The 26,765-nt window shown below is 41.5% G+C and overlaps 1 protein-coding gene across 1 annotated transcript; it reads left to right on the top strand.

Annotated features, from left to right (window-relative positions):
* Positions 1-863: 863 nt before the first annotated feature.
* Positions 864-26,765, top strand: MCHR2 (melanin concentrating hormone receptor 2). The gene is given in 6 exon segments (XM_069597980.1): positions 864-1,039; positions 14,921-15,124; positions 20,103-20,297; positions 23,521-23,588; positions 23,591-23,639; positions 26,429-26,765. Coding segments are annotated over 6 exon segments (1,029 nt in total).

The following is a 26,765-nucleotide window of genomic DNA, read 5'->3' on the forward strand; positions in this document are numbered from 1 at the left end:
TTTTTAAATTGCTATGTATACACACACACACACACACACACACACACACACCCATATATACATTTTGCTCATGATATTTTATTGCTTTCAGTGAGAGGGTTAATCTGAGTTACTCAGTTTACTATTACCAGAAACAACACTTAGATGGCATTTTTTCAATGTCTTTTATCAAGATGGTTGACCAAGCAAATAATTTCCCGGCTCCATTGGTTTTGTTTGTTTACTTTTTATTTTCAAGTTGGTTTCTGGACATTTTTTCCTGTGCCATAATTCTGCTTTGAACATGGTCCCCTGAGTTGCTACAACACTTCCCTTCCCACACTGTCCTTTACTGATCTAACTTTTCCTCATCCCTCAAGACAGACCAGGAATCATCTTGGGAAGTCTTATCCCACTGCTCTTCTAAGCAGAGTTGGAGTCTCCCATTCATTTTTATCAGAGATAGAGAAGATATACTTAACAACCTAGGCACTGCGGGGGTTCTAGCCAATACGATTGACATGCAAGTCAATAAGAACAGATGCCAGCTGTAAACAACCAGTACCAGTATGTCCTGAATAAATATTAGCTGTGACTGAAGCGTGTACTACAATCAGGTGGAGAAGACGTGCACACTATCCTAATATACTGTTCAATAATTTACTGTTTCCATATCTCCTCTGGTAATTCATCACATCACATGGACATGAAGCAATCGTACTCACCCTGGAATCTTATGTTGCATGAATTCTTGGTGCAAAGAAAGCCCCAATAAATATTTTTGGAATTAACAAAAACTTATATGGGAGAAATTACCTCAAAATTTCATTAAATAAGTCACATCCTATTCCTTCACAGCTTTAACTACTGGGAGTTCGTGGACAATGAATTTACTTCACTCATCCTCTGCTGCACTTTTGAACAAATCACGGAATGGAGAGTTTGCTTATCAAACCCTCAGCATGGTGGATACGGTCATCCTTCCTTCCATGGTTGGGATTCTCTGTTCAACAGGGCTGGTTGGCAACATACTCATTGTATTCACTATAATAAGGAAAGGGCTTTTTTTTCTTTTCCATAATTAACTTCATTCTATACTTCCTAAATGAATCCTTTCTCCCTTGTAGAATTTTTCCTAATGAAATCAGATTTTGGAAACATTTGTTTAATATACTTAAAGAGGATCTATAAATATTTTCATCATGTAAATATCTTCATCAAGTAAATGCTGAGTCACAGATTTCAAAATGAAAAAACCTAGGCCAATGCTGACTGCTGAGTCAGTCCATTTTTAGAGCAGCAATTCTTACTCTTAGCCACATATTAGAACCATGATGGAGCTTATAAAAATCCTAATACACAGTTTCTCCCCCAAACAAATTAACTCTGAATCTCAGGCAACAGAGCCCAGGCAAGGATTGAAACTATTTCAAGGCAACTGTTTTATTTTCTGGCAATGAGTTGTCCTCAGCCATTAAAAAGAATACATTTGAATCAGTTCTAGTGAGGTGGATGAAACTGGAGCCGATTATACAGAGTGAAGTAAGCCAGAAAGAAAAATGCCAATACAGTATACTAACACATATATATGGAATTTAGAAAGATGGTAACGATAACCCTGCATGCGAGACAGCAAGAGACGCAGATGTATAGAACAGTCTTTTGGACTCTGTGGGAGAGGGAGAGGGTGGGATGATTTGGGAGAATGGCATTGAAACATGTATAATATCATATAAGAAATGAATCGCCAGTCCAGGTTTGATTCAAGATACAGGATGCTTGGGGCTGGTGCACTGGGATGACCCAGAGGGATGGTACGGGGAGGGAGGAGGGAGGGGGGTTCAGGATGGGGAACACGTGTATACCTGTGGCGGATTCATGTTGATGTATGGCAAAACCAATACAATATTGTAAACTAATTAGCCTCCAATTAAAATAAATAAATTTAAATTTTTTAAAAAAAGAGTTATCCTAAGAGGCTGATCTGGTTTGGCTGGTAAAAGAGACTCTTCTTGCACTCATTTGGGCAAGAGAGAGACTCTACCCCAATCACCCAAACATTCAGGCAGTCATGCGTGGTTGGCTGTTCCCTACAATACAGACCACCCCAGTGTGGGCCAAGCTGAGAGGCATCTGCTCCCTATCACCTCCTGCATTTCTGTCACAACCCCCACCTAATTCAGCTAATTTCTTGCTTCCTCTCAAACCTACAGCATAAGGTTTAACTTGGAACATGAAGAACAAGTTACAGTTGGCCCCCAGTATCCATGGGCTCAGTATCTGCAGGTCCCACACCTGCAGATTCAAACAATTTCAAAAATATCTTGAAAAAATGTCCAGAAAGTTCAAAAAAAGCAAAACTTGAATTGACCATGCTCTGGCAGCTATTTCCATAGCATTTACATTGTACTTAATACTGTCTACATAGTATTTTCATAGCATTAGGTACTATAAGTAATCTAGAGATGATTCAATGTATTAGGGAGAATATGTGTTGGTTATAAAGAACACGGCACCATTTTATGTAAGGGACTTGCGCATCTTCAGATGTTGGTATGGGGGGTGGGGGCAATGGCTGTCCTAGAAATGATCCCTTGTGGATATAGAGGGACAATTGTACTTGTTCTCTACCAGCTTCAGAAAATGGATTTAGAGTTTGTATACACACGCTGCATTATTGGAGAAGGCAATGGCACCCCACTCTAGTACTCTTGCCTGGAAAATCCCATGGATGGAGGAGTCTGGTAGGCTGCAGTCCATGGGGTCGCAAAGAGTCAGACACGACTGAGCGACTTCACTTTCACTTTTCACTTTCATGCATTGGAGAAGGAAATGGCAACCCACTCCAGTGTTCTTGCCTGCAGAATCCCAGGGACGGGGGAGCCTGGTGGGCTGCCGTCTGTGGGGTCGCACAAAGTCGGACACGACTGAAGCGTCTTAGCAGCAGCAGCCGGATTATTACATGATTATCTTTGCTCTACTGATTATTTTCGCATTTAAGTTTTACTTGTTTTAATACATACAAGATGTTAAAACGTTTTTGTCCTGGTCTATGATCATGCTTATAGCCACCACTTTAAAAGATTTTTGTCCTCAGTTCAGTTCAGTCACTCAGTCATGTCCAACTCTTTGTGACCCCATGCACTGCAGCATGCCAGGCCTCCCTGTCCATCACCAACTCCCGGAGTTTACTCAAGATCATGTCCATTGAGTCGGTGATGGCATCCAAACATCTCATCCTCTCGTCCCCTTCTCCTCCTGCCTTCAATCTTTTTGTCCTTATTTATATATTATAAAACAATTTTAGGGCTTCCCTTGTGCCTCGGGGGTAAAGAATCCGCCTGCCAGTGCAGGAGACATGGGTTCCAACCCTGGTTCGGGAAGATCACACATGCTGTGGAGCAACTCAGCCCACGTGTCACAGCTATGGAGCCTGCGCTCTAGAGCCCATGTCCTGCGACTACTGAAGTCCACACATCCTGGAGCTGTGCTCCACAGCAAGGGAAGGCACCACAATGAGAAGCCAGTGCACCACAGCAAAACGTAGCCCCACTTGCAGACCCAGCACAGCCAAAGTTAAATAAAATTATTTTTTTAAAAAACCACCTTCTAGATTTCTAAAGAAAAGGTTTTTTCAGCATTATAATAACACATGACTACAACAAAATGTTGTGTAGTACGTTACACTACAAAGCACGTTATAAACTCATTTACTCCCCCCAAACAGCAGTATTATTATTATTATACTCATTTGAAGAAAAAGGCTCAGGAGACGAAATAACCTATCCAGCATCACACAGCTGTAAAGTAACAGTCCTGGCACTTGAATTCAGATCCATGATTCCAAATTTCAGGCTACTGACCCCACATTAATGACATCAAACTGGAGAAGGAGATGGCAACCCCACTCCAGTATTTGTGCCTGAAGAATTCCGTGAACAAAGGAGTCTGGAGAGTTACAGTCTATAGGATCGCAAAGAGTCAGACACAACTGAAGGGACATAGTACGCAGGAAGTGCACATGAGACAAATCATCAAAACTATCGTTAAAACTAGAAAGATGGTGAATTTCCCATGTGCATGGAAGAATCCTCACAGGACCAACTGAAAACAAGAGCAGCCCTCAGGATGGTAATATGAATGACACTATCCCTTAAGAAAGCCCATCACTAGTCACTTCCCCATTCGGCTTATCAGCCAGGCCACTTGCAAATTTTTATTGTCATTATCTCTGTAGTTAAAAATTGCATATCAATGGTATTTTTATACCATCCATAATTGAAGGTTTATTTGGTATACTGGAATTCTACTTCTAATAAATTCAGGCATTCTTTATTGTGTCCTGTAAAACCATTTGTGAATATGAAGCATTTAAAATTATTTCTTAAGTTCTGGAAGCAGTTCAACTCAATATGTATTACTAAATACCTGCTGCATGCCCAGCACTTTTATAAGTGTTATGTAAATACCAAAGAAATATGGCAGCATCTGTCTCTAAAAGTTCATGACTTAGTGGAGGAGATAAGATTCAAATACATGAACCCATTTGAAAAATAATACAAGGTATTAAAAACAATCAAATAGGAGGGGGAGAGGTAGTTCAAATAATAAGTTCCAGGAAGGGAGATGAAAGTAATCAAATAGTCTCAGAAAACTTTAAGGAGGCAATAGCATGGAGTAGAAAGTTAACAGTCAGAGGACTTTCCTGGTGGTACAGTGGATAAGAATCTGCCTGCCAATGCAGGGGACACGGGTTTGATCCCTGGTCCAGGAAGATCCCACCTGCCTCGGGGCAACTAAGCCCATGTACCACAACTACTGAACCACACTCTAGAGCCTACGAGCTGCAACCACCAAGCCAGTGTGCCACAACTACTGAAGCTCAGGAGCCCCAGAGCCCACGCTCTGCAACAAGAGAAGCCAGTTTGAGTAGCCTGAGCACCACAATGAATAGTAGCCCCAACTTCCTGCAACTGGAGAAAATCTGGGCAAAGCAACAAAGACCCAGCACAGCCAAAAATAAGTAAATAAAATAAAATTTTTAAAATGAAAGAAAGTTAATAGAGACCTAGGGTTGGGGGTGCGGTTTCCAGCTCACTCTGTTTGCCTGTTGCACCTGATCACTTCTCCTTCCATCTTTCCTCATGCCCCTTAGAATTTCTGCCATCCTGTCCTAAAGATCTCCTGGTAGCTCAGCTGATAAAGAATCCACCTGCAATGAGGGAGACCCCCAGTTCGATTCCTGGGTTGGGATGATCCACTGGAAAAGGGATAAGATACCCACTCCAGTATTCTTAGGCCTCCCTAGCTGCTCTGCTGGTAAAGAATCCACCTGCAATGTGGGAGACCTAGGTTCAGTCCCTGGGTTTGGGAAGATCCCTTGGAGAAGGGAAAGGCTACCCACTCCACTATCCTGGCCTGGAGAATTCTATGGACTGAATAGTCCATGGGTATCATAGAGTCAGACATGACTGAGCACCTTTCACTCACTCCTAAGGATACAAATTCTGTGCCTCGTGCCTCTGGAGCCTTGGTCCCACAGTTGAGAAGCCAAATTCTTATAAGGTGTTAGTCCTCCAGAAATGGTTGCATTTTTACAGATAACTTTTATTTGCAAAGACTCGAGTGAAATTCAGGCCCCATGACAAGCAAAGAAACATTTGGAGCCAGAGAAATTTCTTAGTCGCTCTCAAATCACACCAATAGACAATGGACCTGATTCCATCCACCCACATGGAGACCAACCTGGCAAAAAGAAGAAATTTGGAACTTGAACTCTTCTTAAAGTCAATATTGAGCTGTAACTCCTAGAAACAGATTCTCAGTAAGTAAACTGCCATTAAAGTGAAAAAAAAAAAGAAGGAAAGAAGGAAAACCTGAGCTGTCACCCTTATAAACTATTTGCAATGATTGTGAAAAATCTATTACTTCTTCATATATCACCATTTTATAGACAACATGTGAGAAGATATATATTAATAGAGCTTTTAAGATAAATCTTTTACTTGTTCAAAAATCATTTGAAGGCAACTTAGTTTTTATTTTTATTGCTAAATTGTTAATATTTTTCTTTGTAAACTTTTCTCCAAAAATTTATTAATCAGTCCAAAGTCATTTGAAAGTAAATTAGTTTTAATATTTTTGGCTTAAAATTTAACAGTTTTTGTTAATTAATCTCCAAAATTTTTAAGGCAATTTGCATTAATGTTTTTAATCCTGCTTTGCCGTGATGTTTTACTTGTTACCTTCTTAACAGAAGATAGCTCAATTAAAGACTACACTAAATATTATCAGTACTACACTAAAAATAAGGAGAAATGGATACACTTAAAGAAGATTTAGGACTTTCTCAATTATGATAAATATTGTATCAGAAGAGAATGAATAGAATAGTCAGATCATTAGTGACACTAGGAAGCAAGAAATAACCTAACTTCTGACTTTGCCGATGGAAGACTACAAACATGTACGAAAATAATAGATTTAAAGAAGATGGAGCTTCTGGAATAAGATATCTAATGTGGCTTTCTTAAAAACTAATTGATTTGTGCTTTAGGAGTGTAACTATTAAGTAATAAGGCCAGATCAGTATTGGTCTGTCATATTTTAAATTCATAGCGGGTCAAAAGGGAGCCAGATTTTAAAATGTAGGAGGAAAATTGGGCCAATTATAACATAAGACTTTCTCCTTTTATTCTTGGGAGAGGGACTTATGAACTTGGCCCCATTACTCAACAATTCTCCATAGCTACAGTGGGTCCTGGGGAACTACTTCGATAAAGGAGAAGCCATTTTTCTCCACGGTCCTCCCCCACCACCCTCAATGTCCTGAATACATCCTTCTCTTGTCTACCGACAGACTGTTACCCAGTGGGCAGAGACGCTCTCAAGCATGCTTTGTCTCCCTATAAATAAAATGTTCCCATTCTGTCATCCCCTGCCCTCAACTGGATGTCAAGTCAACTAATTTACACTTAATCATGAATTACTGAAACATCTTACTTTTTAACCACCTCCCCCCAGTGATGTCTACATTTACACAGAGGTTACAAGTAGGATAGTGAGTGTTCCTGAAGGAATACTAATGTCCCAGTGATGGAATTCCAGTTGCTAAGACAAAGATGGGAAATGCTTAAAAGAAGCCTCCTCCTTTTTCCCACTCAGCTGAAATAATAACTAAAGCCCCCTCTAACCCAGCCCTCTACTGCTCTCCGAGTATCAGCCATATGTAAGCTGTTGTTGGGGTTGACCCCCACCAGGCTGCACACGTAATGATATGTTTAGATGCTACGAACCTCACAGCCACATCTGTTTAAATAAACTGGAAATGTGGCTGGAGACCCTCGCTGCTATGGTCCAATGCATCAAGACAGCTCTGGAACTTAAAGGGGTTGAATGTCTTCCCCAAGGACACAATAAATGGCACAGAAATGAAACTGGAATTTCCAATTAGGTTCTCTTTATGCAGAGTTAGCAAATAAGTCACTCTGCTCTAAACTCTCCCATCCTTGGCAGTCATCTCTAATCACACAGCTCTGTCCTTTCCTAGGGCCTATATGATGACTCAAAATTCTTTTTCAGCTCAGTTCTTTATGAAATCACTGCTAATCCATTGGAGTTGGCGCATGCTGACCTCAAAACAAATGGACTGCCATTTATTTCTCCAGCAAAAGTGGAGTTTTTGCTGGAGAGTTTTGCTGGAGTTTTTGCTCGGGCTCACCAAAGTACAGTAATTTGGAATCTGCAGCCATGGCAAGCCATGGGCAAGACCCATCCAACAAGGGAAGAATAGTCTCTCATTAGCTAAGCTTTTGCCAGGCAAGAAGAGGAAGTCTTTCTTCTCTTCAAGCTCTGCTATTGCAGAGCATGAGAGCATCCCCTTCCGGCTCCCTGACTCCATTTTAATTGAGGTTTCAATTTATTAATTTTTACACTCACAGGAGGAATTTAATTCAATGAGAGTTAAACGCCAAATAGGGACTGGTGACGATACTCAAAAATAAACAAAATTAGAAAGCTACCCCAAGGCCACCACCCCATTCCTGGCCCTAGGCTGGATGGAAGGGGGAAAAAGTGGCTTAACAAATCCTGGAAATGTGGGCTGCCTCCTGGGGGCTTCAACCACAGTGGGATCTGGGCCTAAGGAACAGAGTCTGCAGGGGAGGAGGTGGAGCCATGGGAGGGAGGCAGCCACTGCCACAGGTGCCAACAGCACAAAGGGGAAGGAAATATTACACCTATCCTCTCTTCTCACCCTCCAGTTTCCCTCCAACAGTGCTTCCTATTGGCCAAATAAACCAAATGCCAGTTAGCAAAGGAGACCTAAAAATAAAGGGCAGAATAAGCTGATTAGCAAGGCATCATCCTACATGTGTGATGTTACATGATTTTCTGGTTTTATTTAACTTGCATATATGTGCTCAGATCATGAACCCCTTATTGCCAAATTCAGACTTAAAATGAAGAAAGGAGGGAAAACCACTAGACCATTCAGGTACGACCTAAATCAAATCCCTTATGCTTATACAGTGGAAGTGAGAAATAGATTCAAGGGATTAGATCTGATAGAGAGAGCGCCTGAAGAACTATGGACGGAAGTTCATGACACTGTACAGGAGGCACTGATCAAGACCATTTCCAAGAAAAAGAAATGCAAAAAGGCAGAATGGTTGTCTGAGAAGGCCTTACAAATAGCTGTGAAAAGAAGAGAAATGAAACGCAAAGGAGAAAAGGAAAGATATACCGATTTGAATGCAGAGTTTCAAAGAATAGCGAGGAGAGATAAGAAAGTCTTCCTCAGTGACCAGTGCAAAGAAATAGAGGAAAACAATAGAATGGGAAAGACTAAAGATCTCTTCAAGAAAATTAGAGATACCAAGGGGACATTTCATGCAAATATGGGCTCAATAAAGGACAGAAACGGTGTGGACCTAATAGAGGCGGAAGATATTAAGAAGAGGTGGCAAGAATACACAGAAGAACTGTACAAAAAAGATCTCCTCATGACCCAGATAACCACGATGGTGTGATCATTTACCTAGAGTCAGACATCCTGGAATGCAAAGTAAAGTGGGCCTTAAGAAGCATCACTACAAAGCTAGTGGAAGGGATGGAATTCCAGTTGAGCTATTTCAAATCCTAAAAGATGATGCTGTGAAAGTGCTGCACTCAGTATGAGAGCAAATTTGGACAATTCAGCAGTGGCCACAGGACTGGAAAAGGTCAGTTTTCATTCCAATCCCAAAGAAAGGCAACGCCAAAGAATCTCAAACTACCATACAATTGCACTCATCTCACAAGCTAGTAAAGTAACGCTCTAAATTCTCCAAGCCAGGCTTCAACAGTACGTGAACCATGAACTTCCAGATGTTCAAGTTTAGAAAAGGCAGAGGAACCAGAGATCAAATTGCCAATATCCACTGGATCATCGAAAAAGCAAGAGAGTTCCAGAAAAACATTGACTTCTGCTTTATTGACAGTGCCAAAGCCTTTCACTGTGTGGATCACAACAAACTGTGGAAAATTCTTCAAGAGATGAGAATACCAGACCACCTTGCCTCCTGAGAAATCCGTATGCAGGTCAGGAAGCAACAGTTAGAACTGGACATAGAACAACAGACTGGTTCCAAATCAGGAAAGGAGTACGTCAAGGCTGTATATTGTCACCCTGTTTATTTAATTTATATTCAGAGTACATAATGTGAAATGCCAGGCTGGATGAAGCACAAGCTGGAATCAAGATTGCAAGAGAAATATTAATAACCTCAGATATGCAGATGACACCACCCTTACAGCAGAAAGCAAAGAGGAAATAAGAGCCTCTTGATGAAAGTGAAAGAGGAGAGTGAAAAAGTTGGCTTAAGACTCAACATTCAGAAAACTAAGATCATGGCATCTGGTCCCATCACTTCATGGCAAATAGATGGGGAAACAGTGGAAATAGTGATAGACTTCATTTTGGGGGGCTCCAAAATCACTGTAGATGGTGACTGTAGGCATGAAATTAAAAGATACTTGTTCCTTCTAAGAAAAGTTATGACCAACCTAGACAGCATGTTAAAAAGCAGAGACATTACTTTGCCAACAAAGGTCCATCTTGTCAAAGGTATGGTTTTTCTAGTAGCCATGTATGGATGTGAGAGTTGGACTATAAAGAAAGCTGAGTGCCGGAGCACTGATTCTTTTGAACCTTGGTGTTGGAGAAGACTCTTGAGAGTCCCTTGGACAGCAAGGAGATCCAACCGGTATCAGTCCTGAATATTCATCTGAAGGACTGATGCTGAAGCTGGAACTCCAATACTTTGGCCACCTGATGTGAAGAACTAACTTATTTGAAAAGACCCTGATGCTGGGAAAGATTGAAGGCAGGAGAAGAAGGGGATGACAGAGGATGAGATGGTTGGATGGTATCACCAACTCAACGGACATGAGTTTGAGTAAACTCCAAGAGTTGGTGATGGACAGAGAAGCCTGGCATGCTGTAGTCCATGGGTTCACAAAGAGTCAGACATGTCTGAGCAACTGAACTGAACTGATATATGGTTATTCCTGGCTGCAAAAAGAAAACATGTCTTTAATAGAATTTCTCTTATACATTAAACATATAAAGAATAAGTCAAAAATCAATCATACAACTACTACCAAACAGATAATTACTGTGATTACTCAGACATACTATTTCAGTGTACTTTTAAACTAATATTTAAATAAGTTTGGGGTCATAACTAGTTACATAGTTGATTTTTTTTTTTTACTCAATAAGTGTTTTCCCATTTGGGCTTCCCTGTGGCTCAGACAGTAAAGAATCTGCCTGCAGTGCAGGAGACCCAGATTAGATCTCTAGGTTGGGAAGATCTGTGGAGGAGGGAATGGCAATCCACTCCAATATTCCTGCCTGGGAAGTTCCAAGGACAGCGGAGCCTAGCGGGCTACAGTCCATTGGGTCACAGTCAGACATGTCTGAACAACTAACATTTTCATTTTCATTTTCCTATTTGATTAAATATTCTTCCAAAGTATGATTTGTAACAACTATATCATGACTGCAGTCATGAAATTAAAAGACACATGCTAGAAAAGCTATGATAAACCTAGACAGTGTATTAAAAAGCAGAGATATTACTTTGCCAACAAAGGTCCATATTGTCAAAGCTATGGTTTTTCCCATAATCATGTATGGATGTGAGAGCTGGACAATAAAGAAGGCTGAGCGCCAAAGAATTGATTCTTTCAAATTGTGATACTGGAGAAGACTCTTGAGAGTCCCTTGGACAGCAAGGAGATCAAACCAGTCAATCTTAAAGGAAATCAACCCTGAATATTCACTGGAAGGACTGATGCCGAAGCTGAAGCTCCAATCCTTTGGCCAACTGATGTGAAGAACCAACTCACTGGAAATGACCCTGATGCTGGAAAAAATTAAAGGCAGGAGAAGAGGGTGACAGAGGATGAGATGGTTGGATGGCATCCTTGACTCAATGGACATGAGTTTGAGCAAACTCTGGGAAACAGTGAAGGACAGGGAAGCCTGGAGTGCTGCAGTCCATGGGGTGGCAAGAGTCAGGCACGACTGAGCGACTGAACAACAACAATATCATTTATTGCGTGGTATTGTGGTATACCTTTGTGTATCATCATATTTAGACACAGTCATAATAACCATATGGAAAACGTGTTAGCTGAAATGATCATTGGTTTACATCTTTTTATTTTAAATGTTTGGTTCATAAGAAACAAAAATCTAATGAAGTCTGGCAACAGGAAATCTGAAGATTAATTAGACCTAAAAAGAGAATACAAGTTATATACTTGGAAAATTTACCGTTCCTATTTAATTACTTTTAGTTTGTATGTTATTACTTTCAGTAAAAAACAAAAAGCAATAATAGAATGTTATACTTGTTGCCCTAGTATCTATGACCAGATAAATATATCACTTGCTTCAGAATTCTCTTTTGCTATAGACAGTGTCATCTAGAATCACTTCAATTCTTTTGAATTGCCAGGTAATGACCTGTACCATCCTCAACAAGGGAATTACCATAATTCCTAAACAGTCAATGCTGGGCACCTGTCTGAAGGAGAGCAAGGGTAACAAGTCTAATTGCTGCAATTAGGACCTATGCCACCACTTATGGGTTATATCCCAATTCACATGGAAATAATATCTATTTAACAGACTAAGATTTATAGGACTTTATATTATCGTGTTTCTGCTGTTTTTCCCAGCTGACCTCTAGTGTCAGTTCCTCCCCACTGACGCTTCTCCTGGAGGAAGACCTGGGGAGGACAAAGAAGCAGAGACTGAGAGAAGCCACTTGGCAGCTCTTTCGGCTGACATGGTCTTTTCCTCAACACTCTTCTTGGCTTTCCTGATATGAGTCACTCAACAAGGCCCAGAGTGTGTGTTGCTGAGTAAGGATTTGAAGGCAGAAACTTCTTCACATGGTGTGTGGGGCCAGGGCCTGGGTAAAATATCCTGGCCCTGACTGATGCCTCACATGAGGCTTTGACGGCTTAGACATAAAGTTCACAGGCTGTAGAATTTGCAGTCCCTGAATAACGAAGATACCCACTAGCTCTCAAACAACAGAGCAATAGCCCCAGAACTAGTAATTGTGGTATAATCTTAAGGCTAATTCTCCTGTGCTATTTAAATCTTTATATATTCTTAGTACATATGCCACTTCTTCCAAGAAATATGCCTTGACCACCCCCAGAGGAGAGAGGAGAGACTATTTTTATGTGCTCCTTGTGCTTTTTCTAGCTTTCTTTCATAACACTGTAAAGTCATCATTTATTTACCTATGTCTAGGGATGGGGGAGCCCAGTGGGTTGCCGTCTATGGGGTTGCACAGAGTCGGACACGACTGAAGCGACTTAGCAGCAGCAGCAGCAGACTATAAGCAACCCACTCCAGTGTTCTTGCCTGGAGAATCCCAGGGATGGGGGAGCCTGGTGGGCTGCCATCTATGGGGTCGCACAGAGTCAGACACGACTGAAGTGACTTAGCGGTAGCAGACTATAAGCTTCTTGATATTAGGGTTTATAGGTTATTTAGCTTTGCATCCCAAAGCACAATATTATGCCTGACATATAACTGGTGTTCAATAACATATTTGTTGAATTAATGAATAATATCTCCCAGATAAAGATGATACATGTTTATTACTGAATGTCCCAACTCTGATGATAGGGATCAAGTGAATTTTACATTAAAATTTCCGCTCTCAGAAAATTCTTTTGCTTTCATTTCCCAAAACAGGACAGAGGAGATCTCTCTCAGTGCCCTCCACCAGTTCAGTCATTTCATATGTCTTCTCTACACTGTCTGCATTTCAAGATCTTAATTAATAGGCTTTTCTTTGAGTTAGATTTTATTGGAATATTTTTAAGTCATGGTTGAAATTTTTTTAACAATGGCTTCAGTTAAGATTTGAACTTAACAGCTTCAGTGGAGGGGAAAAAAATGGCATTGCACAGTGGAAACATGTATTTTTCCTGTTTAGTTGTATTTGATGCTAGGGATAGGTAAAGACAGCCTATTGCATGAGTAAGTTTAGAGTTGGTATAATTTGATGCTGTGTAGAAATTACTTCAACACTTAGTGGCTTACTATGGAGAACAGTACGGAGACTCCTTAAAAAACTAGGAATAAAACTACCATATGACAACAGTCCCACTATGGGGCATATACCCTGAAGAAACCATAACTGAAAAAGACACATGTACTCCAATGTTCACTGCAGCACTGTTTACAATAACTAAGACATGGAGGCAAGCTAGATGTCCATTGACAGATTAATGAATAAAGAGGTTGTGGTGTGTGTGTGTATATATATATACATACATATATATATACACAATGGAATATCTCAGCCATAAAAAGGAATACATTTGAGTCAGTTCTAAAGAGCTGGATGAACTTAGAGCGTATTATACAGAGTGAAGTAAATCAGAAAGAGAAAGACAAATATTGTTTATGGAATTTAGGAAGATGGTACTGATGAACCGATCTTCGAGGCAGCAGTGGAGACCGTAGACATAGAGAATGGACTAATGGATACAGCGGGGGAAGGAGAGGGTGGGAAGAACTGAGAGAGTAGCACAGAAACATATGTATTACCATGTGTAAAATTATTAGGTTGGTGCAAAAATAATTTCAATTTTGCATTGTTGAACTTTGCCATTTGATACTGGAATGCATTCTTAAATAAACATGGTTATATTAAAAAAAAAAAAAGCGTAGTGGCTTAAAACAATCAACATTGTTATCTCACACAGTTTTGAGGGTCAAGAACAACCTAGCTGGTTGACTCTGGCTCAGGGTCTCTCTTGCTGTTGCAGTCGAGCTGTGCATCTTTAGATGACTATCCACAGGCTTGGCTGCAACTGGAGCATCCATTCCCAGGTAGCTCCCTTACAGATCTGGCAAGCTGGTGCTGGTTGGTGGCAGGAGACCTCAGTTCCTTTCCACGTGGACCTCTTTATAGTGATACTTGAATTATCTCACAAGATGGCAGCTGGCTTACCCCAGAGAAAGCAATCCAAGAGACAGCAAGGAGACTACCCCTCCATGCCTTTATGTCCAAATTTCGAATGTCATACTGTCCATTCCACCATATCCTATTCACTAAAAGTGAGTTATTAAGTTCAACCCACACTCAAAGGGAGGGAATTAGGCCATGCCGTCCTGAAAGCAATATCAAAGAATTTGATTTGTAGACATATTTTTAAACCACGGTGGGCAGTTATCAAACAAATAGTTTAAAACTTTTGAATATACACAAGACAAGGCATTCATATGTGCATATGTGGCAGTTTCCTTTTAACTTTTAAACTTAAGTTTAGCAGTTGAAAATCTGTTAACAGATGGCGTAAACTGAAGGTGTGCCCTCTCAATGTCAATCCTCAGCTTTCCCTCCGTATCTTTTGGGTCCAGGAAATAAACGATTCATGACATTTTTATTTGCAGCCTGGCTGTGGCTGGTCTGGTCCACATCACTGGAATGCCATTTCTTATTCACCAGTGGGCCCAAGGAGGACAGTGGGTGTTTGGGGGGCCTCTCTGCAGGACCATCACATCCCTGGATACCTGCAACCAGCTTGCCTGTATTGCCATCATGACTGTCATGAGTGTGGACAGGTAAGTGAAGAGATTCTGAAATATCTCAACCTAATTTAGAGGTTCCTGTACTTCCCCGAGCTCAGCCCAATTTCAGCAACATCAGTGCTGGTTTGTAATAGCAAAGCTCCTCTCCATTCATTTGTTTCATTGTAGGACAAATTAGTTAATATTTTCTAACTTTCACAGAGGTCCATTTTTTAATGGAAAACTTAAAACACTGAACATTTCCTCTTCCCCAATCATTCTTTCCAACTCAGTTTTATTTACAATTGACTGCAAGAAAAAAGCCCACAAACTCATGACATACCAGAAACCAGAATGAATTCACTCCCCCAGCCCCTGCCCATCATTATTCCAAGAAGGAAGCCAAAGTCCTAAGAAGTAAAGGAAAGGGCTAAAGACACAGAGCCAGTGGCAGAGCTGAGAACTGAAGTGGCTCTCCTCACTCCCTCCCTGTTCAGGGTTCTTTTTGGTAAGTTTCATATCTCAATACCCTTGTTATCACCTAGCACCTTTAGAGAATACCTGAAGAAGAGGGCTCCTTTACCGCTATGAAGAGAAGTCAGAGTTACAAGAAGACCATCCTTTGCACTCACTGTTAGGATCAATTAATGCAAATGCTGCCATTTTACATCATCAGACATATCCCGGAACATTGATTGAAGGCAAAAGGAGAAGGGAACAACAGAGGATGAGATGATTAGCTTGTATCACCAGCTGAATGGATATGAATTTGAGCAAAGTTGGGGAGATAGTGAAGGAGAGGGAAGCCTGGACTGCTGCAGTCCATGGGGTTGCCAAGAGTTGGACCCGACTTAGCAACTGAACAACAATCCCAGAACATGTCATAGCCATGTTTACCAAGCTCACAAGCTAATGTTACTCAAGGAGATGATGGTGATGGTGAGATGTTTATGGAGCCAGTGAATGGTGAAGACCAGTTCAGAGCCAGGCTGTCCAACTCTAGAGATGGTAGGTAGCTGGCAACTACCTCACCCTCTGGCTTCTTTTAGGAAGTATGTGAACTAGGATGTTAGGATGTTCCCTGTGGCATCTAGATAGTATGGACTTTCACACCAGGTCTTAGCAGCAAGCCCCAAACAGAAACAAATCCTGAAGACAACAGTAAAAAGCACAATAGTAATATGCCCACTCAGAGAAAAACCCATGTAAAATCTTCATTCACCTTCTTTCCACCCCAGTCCCAACCCAGCACACTTAGTCCCTCTTGCTCTGCTCTACTTTTTATTTCTCTCTTGCTTTAAACATATTACAGACTTTAATTTCTTTGGTATACAGAGATAAGTGTGTGTTGTTTATTGTCTAACTTTCCCCATGCATCGAACGTGAATTACACAAAAGCAGGGTCTTTGATCACCAGTACATTCCGAGTGTCTGTGTAACAGTGCCTGGCATATGGGCACTTAAACGCTATTATGAATGAATGAATGCTAGTCTTGAATTCCTCTGAGTCCATGGAGGACTCTTTCTTGAACTCTGCCTCTTTTACCCTTCCAACAGGGCCTTTTAGGGTTGGGAAGTGATGAGCAGTTCATCAGACAGCTGAACAAAGGAATAGCAGTGTTCATATAAATCAAATTTGCTGGATCATTATTATTCAAGCATGAATAATGATGGTAATGTTTAATGTATTTTTTAAATCCTGCTGCTTTTCTACAAAAGAATTCTCAGAATATGTAGAGTATATTTCTCAACTTATAATTAACATCACATTTTCTAATCTACATGCTAGGTAGGTATATCTGGTTAGTTCAGCTGATGCCACCAAAGCTCACAGTGTGTGGAATAAAGCCTGGTAAGTTTAGGGTTCCAACACTGGGGCCAGGGCCCTGTGCTGGGCAGGAACCACTGCAGAGAAGCAGCTTAAAATACGAGCCTCACTGTTGTGATCCCATTCTCGGCTGAATAAAAGCTTCTCCATACCACGTACGTACCACGAAGGAAGAAGAGTACTGGCTTTTTCTTTTAAGAGGGGGAAACCAAACCTCTTCTGTAAACCTCTCACTGCAACTAAAGTGAAAGCACATTGTCTGCCTTAGAACAGACCACAGAATCTTCACAGGGTTTTTCTGAGTGTGTATATGTGTGTGTGTGTATCTTACACAATTGAATAGCATGTATTTTTTTTAACCTTACGGCCACAAAATGCTAAAATTTTACTTTCAAATAAAGACACTCAGGCCTTTATCTTTCTCCCAGAGGATCATATAGCCAGAGACAAATGAAGATTTTGTAACACTGGACTTTTTTCCCAGCCTCTGGAATTTCTTGTAGTTCTAACTCTACTAAATTCATAAAAACTCAAGAAAATGTGTAATTTTGTAAAACAGAAATGAAGTTTTCTCTGTAATTCCAAAGCTAAATGTCAGTGCATCAGTATGTGATATTATTTATACATTTATTTTAATTTTCAACTTGTTCAGTCCCTAAGTCCATGTCCAACTCTTTGTGACCCTATGGAATGCAGTGTGCCAGGCTTGCCTGTCCTTAACCATCTCCTGGAGTTTGCTCAAACTCATATCCATTGAGCCAATGATGCTATGCAACCATCTTGTCCTCTCTCCTCTTCTCCTCTCTCCTCTTCTCCTCCTGCCCTCAATTTTTCCTAAGCGTCAGTGTCTCTTCCAATGAGTCAGCTCTTGGCATCAGATGGCCAAATTGTTGGAGCTTCAGCTTCAGCCATCAGTGCTTCCAATGGATATTCACAGCTGACTTCCTTTAGGGTTGACTGGTTTGATCTCCAATTTAGTAGACCATAAATATCAAGTGTTTCCCCAAACTCTTTCATTTTCCTTTCTCTGATTAGTTAATAATTGCAAGTATGTGAAATATTTCAATAGTGGGTTCCTATCTTGAAAGCCATATGAAAAAATTTTTAGACACCCAAAATATTAAAAATATTTGCCTCCAGGTGAAAGCTACCTAGACTTTTGTTAGTGGTTACTTTTTAAATTAAATTTTCTGGACCAACAACCAAGTCAGTAAATAGAAGCCAAAATTCCCTATTCATTCATTTAACAAATATTTCTTGAGCGTGGACCCTATGCCAGGAACCATGTAAGACACATGAGATACAGCAGCATTAAACTAATAGCCAAGGCTCCTGCCTTCGTGGTGCTTCCATTCTGGAGGTGTAGGCAGACATTCTGTGAAAAGTCACATGGGTAAATGTGTATTATTATTTCCGCACAATGATACATCCTAGGAAGGAAAAGTAGAGTCCCCTAATATCCAAATTTATAGTCGTGGGCCCTCGTATAGAGTGAATGGTCAGGGGAAGCTTCTCCAAGAGGGAGATCTAATGCGGATCAGAGGAAAGGAGGAACTAGAGGCAGGTCCTGCCAGATGGGCTGAAGAGCAGGTACCTGGTACTGAAAGACACAGAACTTGGGGGAAGGTCAGAGACGAGCACAAACTTCAGCCTGAGTGACAGGAAGGCCAGGTGGGAAAAGACCTCAAGGCTCATGGTGAGAATTCTGAATTTTATCTGAAGGCAAAGAAAAGTCACGGAAGGGTTTTCAGCTGGGAAGGTCATCAGAGACGATTCCCTAGCCCACTGATGCCACGACTCACAGTCTTTAATCCCAGACAGAAAGATGGCGGGGCTGCCGCACAATCACTGCCTATTCCCTTCTTCAGCAGGGAGGGAAGAGGGCTTCGTCTCGTTAGCGACAGGTGGCTGGTAACGCAGGGGCAGTGTAGAGAAGGCGGGTGACTGAGGCACCCGGGGCCACAAGCCTGTCCCTGCATGCCAAGGGCTCCCTTAACTGAGTGCAAAACTGAAAAGCGAGGAGACAGAGACTTTTCCATTTTCATAAATCTTCATTAAGTAGCTCTACAAAATCTTGGAGAAAATTAATGGACCATAGACCACATTTCACATTTATTGAACGTCCACTAATCCTGCTTTCCTACAGCCCCCGGCCCCCTCAAAACTGTGCTTTCTCAAATCCCCTCCTTTGGGTCTGAGCTCTCTTTTTCATGCTTTAGCTTGTCTCTGAAAAATTATTCTTGGATTTGCCGGAGGACTAAACATGCTTGTTCTATCAGGATTTTCAAGTCTAATTAATGATTATCTTTTTTTCTGGATCAAAATGGGGGAAAGAAAGAAAAATAGAACTCTTTCCCCATGAAATTAGTCCATTTCTGCACCCCCATCAGCCTCAAGCCTCAGTTCTCTGAGGAATTTGCATTGTCTGTACTAGTCATGTTTGATTATTCTGTTAATTCTGTGACCTGAACCTCTAAGAACCTTTGGCCCTGACTCTAATGACATCTAAGCAGGATGTCTGTCCTGGGTGCCCGAACCTCAAGCTGCTGGGGATCCTCCCACCAGCCTCCTTCCTGTCCTATATCCATACACCCTCCTGGGAAGTAGGCCACTCCCATCTGGAGGGAATCTCCCTACCCTCGTTCAGAGACAGTTTTCCAGAGCCTCTTGCACAAGGGAAGCACCTTTGTAAAGAAAAGGGTTGTGGGACTTCCCTGGTGGTCCCAATGGCTGAGACTCCGTGCTCCCAACACAGGGGGCCAGGGTTCGATCCCTAGTCGGGGAACTAGACCCCACATGCTGCAATTGAGGATTTTGGATGCTGTAACTAAAGATCTTGCATGCCACATCCCATGTGCCACAACTAAGACCACAACTAAAACCCAGTACAGCCAAATAAGTAAATAAATATAAAAGGGTCAGCAAACCTAAAAAAGTTTGCATAGCAATGTACCATTTTCAGGGTCTTTATGGAAGTGACTGCTGTGTATCAGTGAGTGGTTTATTCAGACTTACAGGATCAAGAATTGTTTTCTCTACAAGTACCGGCCAGCTCTTTAAAAATATAACTTTCTTTCACCCTGATAGAGGTGTGCTTCAGGGAGGATCATAATACTAATAATTTACTCTTGTCATGAACCTTTCATCCTTAGAGCTCAGTGCTTTTATTGATTGTTCCCAAACCCTTCTCCACTGGCTTTGCAGGTACTTGGCTCTTGTCCAGCCATTTCAACTGACAAGCTAGAGAACCAGGTACAAGACAATCTGCATCAATCTGGGCCTCTGGGCAGCTTCCTTCATTCTGGTGTTGCCTGTCTGGGTCTACTCGAAGGTCATCAAATTTAAAGACAGCGCTGAGAGTTGTGCTTTTGATTTAACATCCCCTCATGATGTACTCTGGTAGGCTGTTAAAACTTAAGAAAAATAGAGTTGAATTAAGTTGTGAAGTACTTCATCCTCCTTGTGAACATGTGAGCAGCCACACATGTTCCTTGGGGAGTGTCCTTGGGGAGCCTCTCCGGGCCAGTGTCTCCACTTAAGTTCTCTGCTTCCCACCATTAAGTCGATAGTTTGATTTTTAAGGATAGGGTAACCTTTAGAAAACGGAGAAGGCAATGGCACCCCACTCCAGTACTCTTGCCTGGAAAATCCCATGGAAGGAGGAGCCTGGAAGGCTGCAGTCCATGGGGTCGCTGAGGGTTGGACACGACTGAGCAACTTCACTTTCACTTTTCACTTTCATGCATTGGAGAAGGAAATGGCAACCCACTCCAGTGTTCTTGCCTGGAGAATCCCAGGGACGGGGGAGCCTGGTGGGCTGCCGTCTATGGGGTCACACAGAGTCGGACACAACTGAAGTGACTTAGCAGCAGCAGCAGCAGCAACCTTTAGAAAAAAATTTTGCACTTAATCATGTAACCTCAATAGGTGCAACTCTATTTAAATATGCATTTTAAAGATCCATGGAAGCCAGTTTCAGCGGGAAAATAGCAATCAAGGGACAGGTGGACATCACAAAAGCGTCTAGAGTTCTGAGACTCAATCCTTGTCAACATGCAGCTGGAGTTTGGTTGGGTCCCTGGAAAAGATCTATCTGAGTGCTAATTCCCAGCACTTGTGGATATGATCTTACATAGAAATGGGGTCTTTGCAGATATGATCAATTTGAGACGACGTTTTACTGGATTAGGGTGGGCCCTAAATACAATGACTGAGGCCTGATAAGGAGAGGAAGATTTACAGAGACACACAGAGAGCATGCAGGTGAAGACAGAGGCAGGGACTGGAGTGATGTGTCTGTAAGCCAGGAACACCAGGCATGACCATAAAACTCCAGGGAGGCTGGGAGATCACATGCTCAAAACCTCAAAAAGGAACAGCTCTGCCATCACCTTGATTTAAGACTTCCAGCTTCTAGAACTGAGAGACAAATTTCTGTCCTTTTAAGCCATCCAGTGTGTGGTAATTTGTTACAGGCAGTTCTAGGAAACCAATACAGCAACCACCATAGGCACTTCTTATGTGTTAATTTTTTATTGATTCATGTATTTATTTTTGGCTGTGCTGGGTCTTTGTTGCTGCACACGGGCTTTCTTTAGTTGCAGAGAGTGGGGGCTACTCTCTAGGTGCGGTGCGCAGGCTTCTCACTGTGGTGGCTTCTCATTGAGGACCATGGGCTCTAGACGCACAGGGCTCAATAGTTGAGGCTAGCAGGCTTAGTTGCTTCAAAGTATGTGGGATTTCCCTGCATCAGGGATCGAACCCAGGTCAAAATTTTTCTAGTTGAAACTTTTAACAGAGCATTTGGAATCCCCAACTGAAATGTTTCGATCTCCTGCTAAGGGCCAGGTATTGTGCTGGTGCTTTTTACATACATTATGGCAAGTCAGCCTGGCAGATTCCTTTTTCCCATACCACCACTTGTCAAATAGAGAAGTCATTTCTGCATCACATAGACACAGCCTGAGAGGGATGGAGCCAGAGGCCTGACAAGGCCAAGAATCCAGCAGCAAGAAATTTCCAGAGGAATGCAACAGTCAAATTAATACCATGATTATTTATTTGCTATTTCTCACACCAGCACTGGCTCCACTCACAGACAGAAACCATCAGCCCATCTCAAGGTAAAGTGATGTTTAATCATGGTGGGCTGATAGATTAACCTGGGCCCCACCTGTCTAAAAGGAAGGCAGGACCTGAAGCTCACTATACGACTACAAGACTTCAGCCTATGTCAAATAAACAAAGACTATTTTGCACCTACAGCTGTTTCTGCTCCTTAATGTTGGTTATAGTAAGGGACATTCTGAGGTTTCAGACTCTATTGTTTCTCTCAGAATTAAGTCCTCAAGATGAACAAAAGGCTGGGACTAGTGTGCTGTGTTCAGAAGCCCTGTGGTCCCAGAGCTCTTTCTCTGCCACCCTGTCCACACCCACCCAATCCGGGTTGCCTTCTTCCAGAGCCTCCCTGGTAGCTCAGCTGGTAAAGAATCTGCCTGCAACGCAGGAGGATTCAATTCCTGGGTCGGGAAGATCCCCTGGAGAAGGGATAGGTTATCCACTCCCAGAGTTCTTGGGCTTCCCTGGCGGCTCAGACGGTAAAGAATCTGCCTGTAATGTGGGAGACCTGAGTTTGATCCCTGGGTCGGGAAGATCCCCTGGAGGAGGGCATGGCAACCCACTCCATTATTCATGCCTGTATGGACAGAGGAGCCTGGAGGGCTACAGTCCATGCGGTCACAAAGAGTTGCACATGACTGAGCAACCAAGCACAGCAGACAGCACAGGACACTAGAGTTCTGCCAGCAAGGACACCTGGTGTCTATGCAGAAACGGAGTGGCGCACGCAAGAGCGCCCCCTCGTGGAGAATAGGGAAGCAACAGCGGATTTGACAACAGGTCCTCCTGGGGCTTCCCTGGTGGCTCAGAAGATAATCTGCAGGAGACCTGGGTTCACTCCTTGGGTAGAGAAGATTCCCCTGGAGAAGGGAATGGCAGCCCACTCCAGTAATCTTGACTGGAGAATCCCGTGGACAGAGGAGCCTGGCAGGCTACAGTGCATGCTGTCACAAGAGTAAGAAAGACTGAGCACGTAAGCATGGAGAGGCCATCTGGAGCCTCAGTTACCACTGGGTTCAAATCTCACCTCTGCCACTTACCATGTGAGTCACCTTAGGCAAGCCACCTAATTGACTCAGCTAGTAACTTGTGCCTTAGTTTCCTCTTCTGCAACATGAAGATGTTACTGGCATTGTATTCTTGGGGATGCACAGATTCAGTGGGTTCAAATAAGTAAAGCACCCAGAACAGTGCCTGCTACAGAACAAATGCCACTTATGGCCTCTTGTTGTTAATAACACTAAATATAATAACAATAAGCACGCTCACTAGTTCTGTACTCAGTAGCGTTGGCTGCTGAGAAGGGCTGGCGAGGGAAGAGTCATTGTCTGTGAATAATAAAAAGCATAACTTCACACCTCTGGATATGAAAGGACCCAGAGATCCTTAACTTTTGCTCCAAGCACTGTTATTCTGGGCCCTGAAAAATCAGAGAATCATAAACCGTGAAAGTCAGTTCTAGCATTGTGACTGTAACTGTCATGTCCTCTCTCTCATTTTATAGGTATACTCTGTATTTGATGATAACAAGTTTCTTTTTCCCTTGGCCCTTGATTTTGATGTCTTATATTTTAATTTAATCTATACTTGGGACATACATCAACAGAATAAGGATGTCAGATGGTAAGTGTATGCCTTATTTGTTAAAAGAACAATTCAGAAATCTAAGATATCTACAAAAGAAACAAGCAACAGTCACTTGAAACATGCCAAGCTCAGACATACGGGCATTAATGTCTATATAAGGCATTTTCAGAAAATAAGTCATGTTCTGAAGCAGAAAATAAGTCATATTCTGAAGACTTATTTTCAGTCATGAAAATAAGTCATGTTCTGAGATTTGAGGATCTCTCAGTGATAAATATTGAAATTAATGATGCAATGGTTTCATTAAAATGTATGTTTGTCTTCAGCACTGTTATTTAAATGTTTTATTTTGTACATTTTACAGACTTGTGTACATATGTAAAGATCCTAGATATCGTGTATAATTTATAGCCTTTTCACTTTTGTGACTTTTTAGTGTAGAGAAGCAGGATTGCATTAATATTTGAATACTTAGAATAAAGTCAATTAGGACTAAATAAAGCCAAAAACTTAAAGATAACCTAAAGATAATAAACTTAGGAAGTATCTTTAATTATTTGTTGCCATTTAATAACTAAGTTGTGTCTGGCTCTTTTGTGACCCCATGGACTATAGCCCACCAGGCTCCTTCTGTCTATGAAATTTTCCAGGCAAGAATACTGGAGTAGATTGCCATTTCCTTCTCCAGGAGATCTTCACAACCCAGGCATCAAACCCACATCTCCTGCGTTGGCAGGTGGATTCTTTACCACTGAACCACTGGGGAAGTCCACCTTTAAATAAACTTATCTCTAAAGCTATACGAATAAATCTAAATTATTTCCACTGAAATTGTATATATCAAGTTGTTCAAATGAGTCAGTGATTGTATGTTAGGTTAAAGATCATTATTAAAATTTGTCTTTAGAATATATCATTGTATTTCTTTTGAAAAGACAAGTTGCTGGGTTTCCCCCTACACGATACATAACATGGTGAAGATTTTTTTAAAAAAAGAATATGTGAACAATTTTACCACCATTAGTCAAAATTTGTGGCAGAACCTGGAACCAGAGGTTTAGGTGGTCTGTTGGCCCATGACAGTTTTATTGACTTCTTTAAATTCTTTGGATATATTATATTATTTTATAAGTAGACTATTTAGAATGGGAACAGGAAGCAGCCACAGTTACAGGAAAAAAAAATAGTTTCTAAATGTATCATGGGGAGCTAAGTTGGTGAAAAGGTTGAAATGGAAGCATATGGAATATTATAACATTGACAGGTGGAGAGGATACTCAAGCTCTTTTAAAACAGTTCTCCAAATCAGATCACTTTGCTCCTAACACTTTTCTCAGAAATGTTAAGAGCATCTTATGAAACAAAGTTCATACTGTCCAGTTACCCTTCAGATGCAATAAGTTAGAGGAATAATGGTGCCTACTCTGATGAGCTGCAGAAGAATCACTATCTTAGAATGGCTTTCAGCTACCATGCTTTTATTTTATAATATTCTCCAGGCTTAGTCATCTGTTTCAGTCATGTCCCAGAGAAATCTCTATGAAATGTCTAAATATGACAGAACAGGACAAAATTAGGAAATTTTAAGTATTCTTAAATTTTAGAATAAATTTAAATTTACAGAAAAGTTGCAAAAATAGTACAGAGAGTTTCCATATATTCCTCACCCAGTTTCCCCTTTAACATCTTACCATGATGCATTTGTCAAAACAGAGAAAATGGCATTGGTATGTTGCTGCTGCTGCTAAGTCGCTTCAGTTGTGTCCAATTCTGTGCGACCCCGTAGATGGCAGCCCACCAGGCTCCCCCGTCCCTGGGATTCTCCAGGCAAGAACACTGGAGTGGGTTGCCATTTCCTTCTCCAATGCATGAAAGTGAAAAGTGAAAGTGAAGTTGCTCAGTCGTATCCAACTCAGCGACCCCATGGACTGCAGCCTACCAGGCTCCTCCATCCATGGGATTTTCCAGGCAAGAGTACTGGAGTGGGGTGCCATTGCCTTCTCCCTTGGTATGTTACTATTAACTAAACTCTACTCTATATTGAACTGCACCAGTTTTACCATTAAAGTCCTCTTTCTGCTCCAAGACTCAATCCAAGAGATCACACTGCATTTAGCTGTCTCCTCTGGTCTTCCCTTGTTTTTCATAACCTTGATCATCTTAAGTAAGCACTTGAGTAGGTGTTCTGCAGAATGTCCCCCAATCTGGGTTTGACTGATAGTGTATCATGATCAGACTTTAGTTATGTATTTTAGGAGAAGTCTCCTCACAACATGTCAGGGGGTATGTGATAACTACACGACAGCTCTGTTGATGTTAATCTTGATCACCTGGTAAGGTGGTATTTGCCAGGCTTCTCTGATACAAAATTAGTATTTATCTCTTCCTCTATTCTATTATTTGAAAATGAGTCATTAAGTATAGCCTACCCTAAAGGAAGGAGAGAATTAACCTTGGACTCCTGGAAAGCGGAATATCTATATATATTATTTGGAATTTTTCTGTAAAGAAGATTTGTCTCTTCTCCCACATATTATTCAATTATTTATATCAATGTAGATTCATACATCTTTATTTGATACTTTGGATTATAATTAAGTCCTATGTTATTTATTTTGTTTCTCAAAATTCTCCAGCTTTGGAAAATCAGGGAAATTTCTAATGGGATGAAAAAGGGTATTTTTATAGCACTCTGAACAAGTAGGAAGAAAAACGAGCTTTGCATTTCACTGCAGAGCTGCTATGGACTGTCCAACGAGTTCTGGGAAATCATTGCCCATAATTTCTATGGTTATGTTCTGTCTTTCCAAACTTTTCCTCTACAGCTACAACCCCAGTGTTCCAAGGCAGAGAGTGACGAAGCTGGCCACGATGGTGCTGGCCGCGATCTTTATCCTGAGTGCTGCCCCCTATCACATGATACAACTGGCGAACTTACAGGTGGAGCAGCCCTCACTGGCTTTCTATCTGAAATATCACCTCTCCATTTGTCTCAGCTATGCCAGCAGTAGCATCAGCCCTTTTCTCTACATCCTTCTGAGTGGAAATTTCCAGAAATGCCTGTCTCAGTTGCAAAGGAGAGTGACTGAGAGGGAAATCAACAATATGGAAAACATCTTGAAACAGAGTTTTGAGGAGAGTACATGGATCATAAAAGTCTAG

Source organism: Ovis canadensis, chromosome 8 (assembly GCF_042477335.2).
Source record: "Ovis canadensis isolate MfBH-ARS-UI-01 breed Bighorn chromosome 8, ARS-UI_OviCan_v2, whole genome shotgun sequence".
In the NCBI taxonomy this organism is placed as follows: domain Eukaryota; kingdom Metazoa; phylum Chordata; class Mammalia; order Artiodactyla; family Bovidae; genus Ovis; species Ovis canadensis.